General features: G+C 40.7%; 1 protein-coding gene across 1 annotated transcript in view; it reads right to left on the reverse strand.

Moving 5' to 3' along the window:
- LOC106526007 (1-phosphatidylinositol 4,5-bisphosphate phosphodiesterase gamma-1) overlaps positions 1-14402 on the reverse strand; it is a 42317-nt gene that overhangs the window by 5736 nt on the left and 22179 nt on the right. The window contains exons 5-26 of the mRNA XM_014020430.1: positions 12830-12914; positions 12682-12762; positions 12423-12457; positions 12205-12277; positions 12033-12128; positions 11839-11957; positions 11683-11768; positions 9101-9221; positions 8851-9019; positions 8635-8754; positions 7531-7638; positions 7270-7454; positions 6984-7184; positions 6150-6269; positions 5878-6061; positions 5730-5807; positions 2759-2862; positions 2596-2692; positions 2442-2508; positions 2193-2359; positions 377-473; positions 57-281 (exon numbers count right to left, since the gene is read on the reverse strand). Coding sequence (XP_013875884.1) covers positions 57-281; positions 377-473; positions 2193-2359; positions 2442-2508; positions 2596-2692; positions 2759-2862; positions 5730-5807; positions 5878-6061; positions 6150-6269; positions 6984-7184; positions 7270-7454; positions 7531-7638; positions 8635-8754; positions 8851-9019; positions 9101-9221; positions 11683-11768; positions 11839-11957; positions 12033-12128; positions 12205-12277; positions 12423-12457; positions 12682-12762; positions 12830-12914 — 2618 coding nt within the window. The remainder of the gene's footprint in view (positions 1-56; positions 282-376; positions 474-2192; positions 2360-2441; positions 2509-2595; positions 2693-2758; positions 2863-5729; positions 5808-5877; positions 6062-6149; positions 6270-6983; positions 7185-7269; positions 7455-7530; positions 7639-8634; positions 8755-8850; positions 9020-9100; positions 9222-11682; positions 11769-11838; positions 11958-12032; positions 12129-12204; positions 12278-12422; positions 12458-12681; positions 12763-12829; positions 12915-14402) is intronic.

The raw sequence follows: 14402 nt of genomic DNA on the forward strand, positions 1-14402 counted from the left end.
TGAAAGCGCTCTCCACATCCTGCAGCCTCTTTATCAGTTAAAATATAAAAAAGCACCTGGAGTTTGGAAGTTGAGCGCCACCAGCTGCGAGCCGCAGAGCCACATGGGCAGCGGGTCGTAGTTGGACGAGTCCAGCCTCTGTCCTCGGGGGTACACTCTGGACAGCTGCCGGCGGTTGTACTGCAGGAAGCGCTTCCCCCGAGCGCGTGTCGCAAACTTCTCTGCCTTCGTCTCGGGGAAGGAGGACATGTCCCGAAAACAGGCTCGCTCCGTCCCGATCTCTGCGAAACAATAAGCAAACGTACAAAATAAACAAACTTATAAAAATAAATAAAAGCACCGACAGGTAAACGTCTTCGTAAAGCTCGATCCTTACTGTCCTCGTTGAAGGGGACGGGCCGGCAGTAGACCACCAGGTCAGATAACTCCACGGCGATCTTCTTCCTCCTCTCCATCTGTTTCTCCTCCTGCATCTGTCGCAGTGGAAAACGATCATCAGCATCTTCTTCTTTTTCACATTTTATTCGTTTAGAAAAACTAAACATGAGTTACGTTTTTAAGTTTTTGGGGTTAGCATGAGTACCCATGAGCAGTCAGCGTCTTACCTGCAACAGAACGCAGTCAAGATTTATTTTGAGCAGCTTTTCTGAGCAGGAAACGTTCAAGAGTGACTTTCAACATTTAACTCAACAGTCTGAGTGACCAATATGTTACTTTTTTTTAAAACTAAGGATGGATATTTTAAGCAAAAACTGTATTTAATTTCATCCGGTAATTATAATTTTTTTAATGATTTTTCTCTCTTCAAATAACCAAGGCCAGTTGTTCAAAGGTAATCTGATGTTATTTTGGAGAATGGAATGGATAAAATCTTGAAAATGCTTTGTTTAAAACCAAGAATGGATTCTGAAATAAGATTAAATCACCTAATTCAGTCGTGTTGAAATTATAGACTACTTYACATTACATATCTGTAAGGTAGAATCTAAATATTCTCCTCAATAACTGTCAAAATTAAAAACAAAACAAAAGAAGCTTAACTTTAATTGGAAACGTAAAGTGCCTGTGACATGCATGTCCACGAAATACAAAAAGTCAAAGAAAATATATTTATATTTAAGAAACTTGGCCCAGTACACATGATTTTACCCATTATGTTACATAACTGGCACATTTTCTAATGACCTTGGCTCAGCTAAAGTGAAACAGGAAGTGACATCAAAGGGGAACTCTTTGAGAAAGAAAACTCTGGTTTTTGTTTATTTGAATTATATTATTTGAAAATAATCTAAAGAAGCCTCAGATTCTTCTCTACAATCGGTGTTGTTAGCCATGTTAGCAACGCTCTGTTCACATGCAGACATTCCCCTTTGACATCACTTCCTGTTTCTTCACATGCAAATATTTCAACAACTGTTCATCTGAGGGGCATGAAATCTTTTTTACAATATGTTATCAAGGTCATCCTTCCAAAAATACATTCATTTTTATTACAAAAATCTGATGTCACAGGCACTTTAATATTTACAGGATCTGCAGGAACACAAAAGTCATTATCCTGAAAGCAAAGTTTCAAACTTTTTTTTTTGTTTGGTTAATTTTATTTTTTTATACAGTATTTCAAGGTCGACTTTTTCATTTTAAAATTAGGTTTTAAATTTAAAATATRTAAACACGTGTCATGGCAGGTTAAGAGACAATGCAAATATGTTGTTTGTATTATTTTTTTTAATAAATATATTTTAAGTCCGTGGTTCCCAAATTTTTCAGTTTTTGACCCACAAAATATATTTGTTGTAATATATAGTATAAACAAGAGCATAGTAACATTATTTATTAGGCTATTTTTGTCCATTTTAAGTACAGTACTCTTATTACTTTGTAACAACAAAAACAATTTAAAAAATCCTTGTTGTCAATTTTTTAGTGAAATTATTTTAGAAAATATTTTCAAGACCCCACCTTGATGTTTCAGGACCCCACTGCTTTAAGGGACCTGATGCTGGCGGTTCTACTGGTTTTTCCAGCCTTCGGTGTGATATAGTTTAATTTAGAGCGCTCATTATCCAGATTTGGTCATGGATTCAAAAACCTGGATCATTTAAATCCAGAACTGGCCCCTGAAGATTTTTTTTTATAATCTTTCATCTTCACGTGTCCTGACGGTGAAGCTGAGCTCGTTATTTACTGACCCGAGCGTCGGCGTTCTGCGCGGCCTCCCTGATTCTGCCGACCCAGCCCGTCAGGTCCTCCAAGCTGTCGGCCGCCACGTCCAGAGTCTGGACCGGGTGGGACGAGAGGGCCTGGGAGTGGACGGCGAAGACGAAAGGCCGCGAGTTCTTCCCGTCTTTATACACCACTGGAACGCAGGAGGAGTCAATTCACAAGGACGTCATTTTCTAAGGTTTGATTTTAAATTCAGATTTAAGTTGTTTCTTCACCAACGTGGCAGGAGGGTACGTCGATGAAGCCCTTGAGGAAAGTGCCCAGAGGACTGTTTTCTGTCGACTAAAATAAACAAAAAAAGGAGCTGTTTTTTTTAAAAAAAATTTACGGTTTTATGAAAAAACAAAAGCACCAGACATCCCGACTCACCGCCTCGTCCAGCTCTCTGGAGGGGGAGCTGGGCGCCTCCTCTACATAGTTGGCGGGAAACCACAGCTGCTTCTTTCCTCCGTAGTCGCCTCGCCACCTGAACACAAACGTGTTAACGTGTGGGGGGAGGGGYTTCTCGCAGAACCGAGGTGTTGGCACTCACCAGCCGCCTTCCTGTTTGTCCACGTTGACGGTGAGCGCCTGTTTGGGGAAACAGAGCTCGTCCTCTCGCTGAGCTCTGTAGTCATACAGAGCTTTGACCGTACACTGAGAAACCCCGCAGGTAAAAAAAAAAAAAAAAAAAAAGAAAATCAAGTCAAATATACGTAATTTATATACGTAAATTACGTATATAAATACGTGAATTTTTTTCCCTTCTCCAACCGATGGGATTAGTAGGACCTAATAAGTATAATAACTAAACTCTGTCACAATACAGGAAGTAGTTTTCGCAAAACAAAACAAAAACCTATGTCCTTATATGAGGACACTGGGTCTCAAAATGTCACTACTATGCAAGACTTGGAAAAACATCATCATAGCCTTTCTGAGGAATCCTTTTCCTGGTTATTTTGGGGAAACAGCAGCCAACTGTTGTTCTGAGGAAGATCAGTGAAAAGTATCATCATCGTCATCAATGACAACTTTCAGATTGCTCGTCAATTTGAAGAACCGATAACGAGATATGATGGCAAGAAATCTCAGAGCATTTAACCAGAACACCCTTGGTATTCGGGGTGTCCCGATGCAACTTTTTCACTTCTGATATGATGCCGATATTGCTGCCTTGAGTACTGGCCGATACCGATATCGACCCGATACGAAATCAAAACGAATCACGCATGCTTTTATTACTGTTTTTGAAGTTTGGAATCTTAAAAAGTCAACAGTAGCTGCATTTCCATAGCAAATGTGCGCAAAACTTTGTCGATATTCTGTTAATGCCGAAAAAACAGTTGCGCAATTGTGGTGTTTCCATTAAGTAAGAAATGCTATTAATGTCACGCGTGAATACGCTTGTTCTCACGATAATTCATTACAAACATGGCGGCAACAGATGTAAACACRTATTGCTACCACGACACTAGCGCTTATCGTCAGCCATCAGAGGAGACGTCGGCTTCTTATCGAGGCTTTCAAGCAACAAGCCTCTAATACTTGCAGCATTTTTGGGAAATTGTAGTCAGTGAGTTTACTACTTTCTTTTACAATTTTGTTGATTTTACTACTACTTCTACTTCCTGTTTTCTTCTTTGTTGTCTTTTTCACCAGTAGAAACAGCCGGTTGTTGATCACGTGACTCCCGTGATGCAAAACAATTGTTTCCATTGCAGTTTTGCGAAATACACCAATTTTGATACGGCCGAAAAACCACTTCATTCTAGTGCAAAATCATTTTGTTGAAAATCGTAAGTTTTTTTCGAAATTGATGTGTTTCCATTGAGCAAATTTATTTACGAAATTCTATTTTGCGCATTTTCATGGTCAATGGAAAAGCAGCTAATAATAGGTATGAGAAAGACTGGTCTCATTTATTATCAACCAAAGGGTTGCATTTTCTTTTTTATTTTAACATAAGAATATTGTACAAATAAATACAATAAAACAATAATGGAACAGAAAACTCTGAAAAATTACCTCAATAAATCCAATAAAAACAAAATATACTCAAGGTATTCAAGGACACTTTAGTTTTTTACGCTGGATCCAAGCTCTGCTGGATAGAAATCCTGAGTGGACCACTGGATGAACTGCTTGTATCAGAGTGCTTACATCAGTGATCTTAGAGGCAGGCTGATATAATATGATATTCATATTTTGGCTAATATCAGACCGATATTGATATAGAATAGGGACATCTCTACTTGGTATAATTAATTGGTTGAACAAATGAACCATTTGTAAGAACTATTTATATTTGTGAACTCTTCTAAACATTCCCAGGTTTATCCAACCACACGGCACAATCAATAACAAAATGTAGTCCCAATGTCCTCAAACGAGGACTTCATCTTTACCAACATTTTACTTTGCTAAAATTGCAAAAAAATTGTCAAATTTCTAAGCCTTATGAAGCTAAATATGACCATTTGACCATTTTTCTGACGAGAGCTGCTGTAGAAGCTTATTATGTAACAAACCCCGCCTCTCAGCCAACATGAGCAGATAAATGTTTTACAGTGATGGCAGTGTTTTCAGACTCACTTCCAATGAATGAGTTTCATCGGTCTGCAGGGCTGTTTCATTCCAGTTTTTTATTATGTTGTAGCGTAGAAGTTAATGTTTCACCATGTTTTTGATCAAATTAATTCTGCAGTTTATCTGCGGTGAAACTGACTCCATTTCAACAAGCTTCCAAACATGTTGAAGCTTATTATAACACTCAATAAAAAGTAGAGTACACCAAAATATAACATTTTATCTAAATAGTGGCTGAGTTTCATTTGATCGGGCAAACAGGATTTTTTAAGTCCCCAAACCTGTCAACGTTATGACCAAAACAAAACCATTTTCTCTTTGATCCTCAATTAATTAATGATAAATAAAAACAGCCAATGTTAAGGGCATGCCATTTCCTACTTATCCTGAAAATTACAACCAATTATCTCAAGAAATAAAGAAGTTACGGTTTTTATTATTTATTTTTTGTTATTGCAGAATCGTCACAAGTTTTCTGGGTTTTCAACATTAAACCATCGGAAAAAAGTTGAGCAATTTTTCGATTGAGCGTAGTTTCAATTATTCCATCACTAATATTGACAATCTTGGTGTCAGTCTCTTAATTTTTTAAATCTCTATGCATTACATTTGTAAAAAGAGCAAATCATGGATTTGTATATTTTTTCCTGGGATCCTCGTCATCTTGTTTTCACTGAAGTGAGTGTAATGTTGTCATGTGACCACTAAATGGTGTTGGTAGTGTCTATAACGAAGCCAATGGGTCAAAGTTGAAAAAAGTTATCATGGCACAGATGGTCATAAATGCAACGTCCTCGTATGAGGACGTGGGGTCTCAGGAGGTACACAATCAATACTAAGTATTTAAACTACTCTAATCTGGTAAATCATATTATTTTTCACCAATCCCTCACTTATTAAACCATAAACAAACATAAGATCCAGCTCCAGCTCACCCGCGCTGTGGGCATCTTGTTGGCCTCCACGTAGAAATGAGGAGTTCGGACCTCGTACAGCGCTCCGTAGTCCAGCTCCTGAGGAAGACGAAGCTGGTAAACTCTGATAGAAAACACAGGAAGCCTGAAGCATCGGTTTCTAACCCACCGTGGTGCCCATCCGGTCCAGAGTGTCTTCGTTGATTGGGTATCGGAGCTTCATCTTGCGGTACAGAGGATGCTTCTCGTAGTAGCTCACCAGATCCACCAGACTCTCAAACTCCGCCGAGCTTCCCAGCATGAAGAGGCGATCCTCCTGCTGGATGCGGCAGTGTTTGATCTTACCCTCCGCCCTGCGGGGTGACACGAAAAACAAGAAGTTAAAAACACCAACATCCGTCAGTCTGTCAGTCGCCGACGGAGAACAAACTCTGGTTGCACCTGAAGGAGATGGCGTAGGAGTTGTGTTCGCTGCGTTTCCGCACCAAGAAAGCTCCGTCTCTGGGAACGCGCATCAGCATGTGTTCRGCCTGAACACGGGTCAGATTGGAGTGGTACCACCTGGACAACAGGAGACTTGAGAATCAGCTTTAATGTCATCAATATTTCAAACTCAAGATAAAAGCAGCTCACCTGTTTTCTGCTTAATGTTTAACAGTTAGCTTACCTGTTTTATTGATGTTTGTGCTCAAAATAACGTGTTTTTGTAACTTTATCTAAATAATCTTGGTTTCAATTTAAACACCTGTTTTCTAGCTGAAGTTTAACAGTTAGCTCACCTGTTTTCTACTTAATGTTTAAGGTTTGAAGCACCTGTTTTTAGCTGATGTTTAACAGTTAGCTCACCTGTTTTCTACTTAATGTTTAAGGTTTGAAGCACCTATTTTTAGCTGATGTTTAAGGTTTTTTAGCTGATATTTAAGGTTTGAAGCACCTGTTTTTAGCTGATATTTAAGGTTTGAAGCACCTGTTTTTTAACTGATGTTTAAGGTTTAAAGCACCTTTTTTTAGCTGATATTTAAGGTTTGAAGCACCTGTTTTTAGCTGATATTTAAGGTTTGAAGCACCTGTTTTTTAGCTGATGTTTTGCTAATTTAAAGCTAACATTTTGGAGGTTTTATGAGAAGTATCAAACAGCTTTAATAGTTTCAGAAATAGTAAGATTGGAACAGAAAAGTAGTATTTTTCCCCTCGGTCCCTTCGAATAACTACACATTTTTTTAAAAACACAATATTTCCAGAACCAGAGCGATTTTTCAGGTCTGAGGATCTCACTCTCTGCTCTCGTGAGCGTTGGGCTGCGGCACCGGGTTTCCCAGCTTCATCTTGAACTCGTTGCAGCGCAGCGGCGTCTCTCTGTAGTGGCAGATCAGGCGGTAGAGGCTGTCGAACATCAGGTTGTCCGTCAGGTAGAAACGGGTGGAGCCAGACTCCTGACGGGAGTGGATCCTGCAGTGCTGAACCCGACCTGAACGCCTGCAGGGAGGCGTAGGAGCTGATTTATTTATTTGTTTATTTTAAATCTGGGAACAAAAGTGTTTTAGCGCCAGAACCCACGGACCAGAAGGAGAGGGTGTAGTCTCCGACAAACGTCTCACTCTCCCGCACCAGGAAGGTGCCGTCCTTCCCGCCGCCCTCGCAGTACTCCTGCAGGAGCTTCTCCGCCACCTGCCGCCCGTCCCGCCCGCCGCCCAGCTTCCCGTGGAACCAGTGCTCGGCGCAGTGCTGCTCGTTGTTGTTGCACTCCTGTCGGACCGGAGAGCGGAGTTACGGATCGTCAAAATAAAATCACCAAGTCGTCGTCGTCGTCGTAATCCTTTACCGCTTTCCCTTCATCGTCCTCCTCTTCGTCGCTTGTCTGGTAGCGAGACGTCTCCTCGGAGTAATAAATCTTTTTGCTGGTCAAGACGAAATAATGCGGCGTCCACGTCTGTAAAAAATAATAAATAAAATTCTGAAACATTTAGTTTGAAGGCGTAACAAACAAAAAATAAACAAAAAATTAAGAAATATAAGTTTTAAAATYTATTGTGTTTTATTTAAGGATTCACTTGATGTATATTTGACTCCACCCCCTGCAGGGGCGGAGCTAGACTTTTTGCAATTGGTGGCCCAAGTGCTTTTTTTTTCAGGGGGGGACACATACAAATAAAATCTGATTTAATAATTCAAGATGGCCGCCACAGCTAAWTCCAAATTGCTTTACTTCAGCTGTTTTTGGAAATACTGGGCTGAAATTATGAAACACGCTGAACACTAGATACAACAGCTATTCAGACATACAAAGCTGAGGGTTAGTGTGGAAGTGSCCGAAAACAAGCTAAATGCTAATGAAAAATTCAAGATTGCCACCACAGCTAACTTTAAAAGGCTAAAATTCAGCGTTTTTAAGACTTGAGATTAAATTTGTTGTGGAGTAGTTAAGAATGATCATGTTGATATAATGCTAACCACTAAATTAAGATAACCACTAATGCTAATGCTAGTTTACAAAGGGCTATATTTCTGACATTTTTCAACACACACATTAAATTAATACAAAAAATAATACAGTAGAATCAGAGAACAATCTTTAACTAAATCAAAATGCAAATACAAAATCCCCATTGTTAATTTTTTGGGGGTGGCACCTGGGGTGGCCAATCAGGTGCCACCCCTCTGGCTCTGCCCCTGACCTCCAGGTAGATTGATATACCAATTGTCTGGAAGATTGTGTATTTACCACTGTATATACAACACTCAGTAATAGCTTTTTCATTATTTTATTCTTTCCTTTAACCAATCAGCATTAAGACACAGTCCTCCATGAGCTCGGAGCCAGTCAGATTTCAGCCTTAGTTTTCGTTCACTGTTTTACATTTTAGCTCCTTAAAACACTCCAGTAATCCACTGGACATCAATAAAATGAAGAGTGCTGATCTCTCACGTGGTCGATGGGGTCCTCCAGGTAAAGGATGCCGTTCTTCAGCGAGTTGCTGATGTCGTTCTCGGAGTAGCTGGGGGACGTCACCTCCTCACACACGGTTCCTTCCACCAGCTTCTTGTGCTGCGGCGAGAACAATGGAAAAAACAGAAGACGCTCTGAGCCGYGGCTCTAACCGTCAGCCGAAACTGAAGCGATCGGCTCGTTCGAAGGTTTCACCTTGATGAGGATCTTCCTGCGGAGCTGGTGGGGCGAAGGAAGCTCGTCTGCGCCGTTGTCCACCGGCTTGGTGAGCAGCAGATCTCCAAACACCTTCTTAAAGTGAGTGGCCATGTTCCGCTGTTGGACCACACTGCAGTGGTCCTCGATTGACAGGATGATGGGATACCTGAGGGGTAGCGAGGGAGAAGGTCCAGTTTGTCAGTGAAAATAATCCAACCGGGAGAACTCGAGTCTGGATCGGACATACTCGGACGTGACGAAGGCGTGTTCTTTGATGGTGTGCAGCACGTCCAGGAATTTGATCTTGGAGGTTAACGTGTGTCCGTGGTAGATGATTGGCAGATCGTCGGGTCCGTCCCAGCAGTCCACTGAGGTCCAAAGACACAGAATCAAACATAAACATCAAACGCAAAGGTCTGATTACCGTTCGTTCACTTGGTTATGGTACAGTATGAGGGCCAAAATTAAGACTATTGCACAACCAGCGGTTGCTACMTCCTTGTAGCAGGAGGCTAAATCTATTCCTAAGTCAGCTATTGATCTGATAAATGATAGGCCGGCACCGCTAACTGAGAGGCTGGTGCTGGCAAATGAGAAGGAGACTATTCATTTGTGTTAGCATGAGAGAGGCTAGACATTAGCATGGATAAGCTGGTGTTAGYATCAGAAAGGCTTGTGACTAGCATGCCTAGGTTAGTGAACCACTGGTTTGCCAACTCCCCCTGCTGTCCATTAGCATGGATAAGCTGGCGTTAGCATTGGAGAGGCTAACGACTAGCATGGATAAGGTGGCATTAGCATTGGAGAGGCTAGTGACTCGCATGGATAAGGTGACATTAGCATTGGAGAGGCTAGTGACTAGCATGGATAAGCTGACAGGTGTTCCTTAGACAGAATTTATTGTTCAATATGATGTTAATCATAAATATTAAACATAAAAAATATTACTGTATAGCAGACTTTAGTTAGCCCCTGAATTAGCAGCTGTGTTTGCCCTTGTCTATTGGTTGACGACGGTGGTTTTTTACTCTGTAGCTAAAAAAATAAGAAAAGCCAGAACTATCAAGGTGGGGCTTTAAACAGTTTTGACAGGGTATTAAATTAGGCTTCTCTATATTGAATTAAAATTTATAATGTCATATACAGATAATTCCCATAATTCAATATTTCATAATTCCTTTTCATATCTATGGTTGCTAGCCTCTCCAGTGCTAACGCCAGCCTATCCATGGTAGTCGCTAGCCTCTCTGATGCTAACGCAAATGAATAGTCTCCTTCTCATTTGCCAGCTCCGGCCTCTCAGTTACCAGGGTCAGCTGCTCGATTACTGGTGCCGGCCTATCATTAATCAGATTAATAACTGGTTTAGGAATAAATATAGCCTCCTGCTACAAGGATGTAGCAACTACTGGTTTTGCAATAGTCCTAATTTTGGCTCTTTGTGCCATAGAAGACGTGATGGAACCTACTCAGCTGTCGCCACAAAAACTTCTAATCCCGCCCCCAAATCCAGAGAGCAGAAAACATTTTGTGCTAATAAATTAAATAATTTAAAAAAGAAACTTCAATATGTTTTAAATGTTTTGCCTCTGGTTATGTCATTCTTGCTGCTTTTTGCTGTAAAATTATTTTAATGTCCGCCTGTGAATTAGAAGCCGTAATACTTTTTTATTTTGTCATTATTTTTTGGTAATTTCTTTGTTTATTATTTGGGAAATGTCAATTCATTTTTTGTAAGGTCCCAATAAAATTAAAACAAAAAATGTTTGTTTCCAAAGACAAGTAACCAATCTAACAATTGTTATGACATTTCAAAATAAAAGCCCTTCAAAATTGGATATGTTCCTTTTTTTGTCCTTAATTTGACAGTTTCCAGAGACCATCTCACTTAAAACAAGTGTGTTTCCAGCGAGGCCATTGTAAGTAACCGTGTTTCCATCAAGGCTTTTTGATGCGCATTTAGAAGTGTCGCATTAAAAATGCAAAAAAAAAAAAAAAAAAACAGTCGGATGGAAACAGCAAAATTCGGGAAAAAAAATCCTCAATTCGCTAAAAAGTTTTCACGCTCGCTTGAGGTGGTTTTTGGTTTATTCACAAAGTGGTGAATGCGCAAAACGGGAGATGGAAACACGTTTGTCGAATAAATTCTGACGTAGCGCATATTTACCTCACGTGACGTTCAGCTGTTTCCACTTTCCTGCCTCGTCCCGGATGTTATCATAAAAGCGCGAAAACATGCGTTTATTTCCCTACGTCTCCTGGCAGCGTTAAACATAGCCTGTACTAGCTGAATAGATAGAAAAATTACAACTTGCCCAATAGCAAGGCATTCACAAAAAATCGTTCCATTGTCCCGAGATGATTAGCCTCTACTAGTTAGCAAGTTTCACTTCCTGTTTACTATCGCATAGCTTGTTGCCGATGTCTGACGTAATCACGCCTTGCGTAGCCTCGTCTGACGTAATCACGCGTTGCGTAGCCTCGTCTGACGTAATCACGCGTTGCGTAGCCTCGTCTGACGTAATCACACGTTGTGTAGCCTCGTCTGACGTAATCACACGTTGCGTAGCCTCATTTATTCGCATCAAACAGTCGAGAGGGAAACTAGATGGAAACAGTCTAGATTCGAATTTTTATTTATTTWATTTTTTGTGAATTTTAAAAAGTTCGATAAAAATTCACTCTACAGCTGGATGGATACACGATTAAGATGTACACAAATTTTTGATTGAATGGTAAACGGACCTCATTTTCTTTTTGCGACTTGGTTTTGAAAAGAAAAAACCAAACACGGATTGACAAGAGCGTCCGCGAATCTGGTTTTCTTACGTTCGATGCAGCGGCAGCCCATCCTGAGACATCGAGCGTAGGCCTCCAGAGACGACTCGCTGGAAAACTGGTCACCTGTCAGGTAGCTGGAGAGGACAGGAAGTTCTGGGTTACAGCTCAAAGGAACTCCTACTCAATCCGTGACCAAAGACTCACGTGTTGTGCGAGGAGGAGATCCAGTACTGGGACATCGGACGCTTCATGTCGTCAGGAACCACGGGCGACAGCCGAGGGTCGGACAACGAGTTCTCTTTGGAGAACAGGAAGGTGAGGAACTGGAACAACAGGAGGAAACAACGGCTGTGAGGTGGAGAACATCTTCCAGCGTGGTTTCAGCTCCTCATCGGTACCTCATCCAGCTGCAGCATCGGCTCAAGCTGCGGACCCCCCTTCATGTAGCCCATCAGAAACTCTCGGACCCGACTCGGATCTGACGCCCAGGACTCCTGAGACGAAGAAAAACTGAGCGCAGGTTTCAAATTTGCGACGTTACTATTATTATTATTATTATTATTTTCATACCTTCTGGTCCATCTGCAGGAACTTCTGGAAGTCGTAGAAGGTGATTTGACAAAGCTCCGGTCGGTCAACGTTTCTGAAAAGATTAAAAAAAAACTGTCAGAGGAGGGAAAATATTCATGCTAATAACGCTTCGTAACATGCAGAACATGCGTCATGTGCACCGAGGAGGAGGAARAGGAACAGTGAGGGACGTGAGGACAGAGGGAGCAAGGACTCACCGCAGAGGAAAGGAGAGCTCCAGCTGCTCGATAATCTGAGGAAGGAAAGTGGGAGGAGCCAGGTGACGGACAGGTGAGAAGGAAGGGGGTGGGGTGGCAGGTGACGCATAAACAGATGAGGACAAAGTGAGCACAGGTGGAAACTGTCTTGTGGAAAAACTTCAAATGCACCGAAGGAGACTGAGTGCAAAAATTAAATTAGCTGCGTGTTTTAGCCAATTTTTGCAGCAGCTGAATGTTAGCGTCCAATCAGACTCACGCTCCTCTGAGAGTCGAACATCAGCGTCCTGTAGAGCTGGGAGAAGTTGGGGTACGACAGCTCGCTCCTCGCCTCCACCTCCTGCAGAAACACAAGTTAGTCTGACCCGATTCGATGCAGAAAGGGAGAAAAACAGAAAGTATCTAACCTGCAGCTTGTCTTTTAGAAAGCGCGTGTTGGGGACTCTGTAGTTGATCTGAGGAAGAAGAGCTTTGACGTCCTTTAACGTGATGCTGGAGAGGAAAACAGGAAGCACAAAAACAAAACTAAATTTAATTTTCTGCAAAAATGCAGAAGAAGAAGCTAAACACAAGCTGAAATAAATGTTATATTATTAATGCTAGTTTAATTTGAAGAGCTAACATTTGTTAAAGAAATTAAAAGTGGGAATATACAAGAATTTCCATGAAACGACATCAAAATTGATCAAGAAATTCGAGACATGAAGAAAACAAAATTGAAAGGTGTTTTTCATTTGAATTTGGACATCTGACTTTTGCTGAAAGTAGGAAATCAAAAAAGGAAAAATCAGAAATTGGCAACTGTGTCAAAAAAGCTGAACAGAGCGGAAAAGTAGCTAAAATTCACAGAAAATAGTAAATATTTGCGAAAAAAGTGGCTTAAAAATAAGAAAAACATTGAAATCAGAAAAAGGTGCAATAAGCAAAAAAAGTAAAACAAAAAAAAAAACAGAATAAAGCTGAAATTTAGTTTAAAGAAAGTAAAATAATCAGAACAATTTCAAACTTTTCACCTTGACCTTTCCAACAAGACGTGTCAAGTTTGATGTTTGTGTTAAACAGTTATGAAATTAAACCTACTTAAAGACAGTGGTGACCTTTGACCTTGAAATTTGACCCCTTGACTTTGAAAAAAAATATGGACAATCTTTGATCCACATTGTGTCTGGCTGTGAAGTTTGACCGTTCTAAGTTGATCAGTTATCTAATTAGAGCTATCCAAATTAAAGGCTGACCTTTGACCTCGACCTTTGACCCCTGACCCTGAAGTTACTAAGAATCATTGTTGACCCACAACTTGTTCAGCTGTAAAGTTGGACATTCCTACACTGCACGGTGACAGAATTAGAGCTCAAACAGATTGCGTTAGCTGTTAGCCATCTTGATGTGTTAATTAACTTTCAGCAAGTGGTTGGAGTTGCTTTTGCTACTACCCCACTGAGTTACCTCAATATCTTTAAATCTAATTCAGTAGACAGTGAAAGAACTTAATTTAGCATTAAACAGATGAAAGTAGTGTAAAAAATTTCTTAAAACGGTAGCTAAAATAAGCTAAATGTAGCAGAAGTAAGTGGGAATTAGCAGACAGATGGTAAAAGAAGTGTAAAAAATTCAAATTATAAGCAAATCAAGAAAAGGAAAAAAGTTGCAATTTGTTGGAAATGAGCTAAAACAGTTGAAAATAGAGTAAAAAAGCTGAATGAAGCTGAAAAAAATAATTAGGGAAAACCTGCTGAAGGAGTTTGCTGAATTAAGTAGTAAAAAGCTCAGAGATCYGCCCGGAGTTCCTCAAGGCTCTGGATGTTGTAGGGTTGTGTTGGCTTACGAGACTCTGCAATATCGCATGGACATCGAGAGCAGCCCCCCTGGATTGGCAGTCTGTGGTGGTGGTCCCCCTGTTTAAAAAGGGGGACCGGAGGGTGTGCTCCAATTACAGGGGGGTCACACTCTTAAGCCTCCCTGGTAAGGTCTATTCAGGGG

Source organism: Austrofundulus limnaeus, unplaced genomic scaffold (genome assembly GCF_001266775.1).
Source record: "Austrofundulus limnaeus strain Quisiro unplaced genomic scaffold, Austrofundulus_limnaeus-1.0 Scaffold252, whole genome shotgun sequence".
NCBI classification, from domain to species: Eukaryota; Metazoa; Chordata; class Actinopteri; order Cyprinodontiformes; family Rivulidae; genus Austrofundulus; species Austrofundulus limnaeus.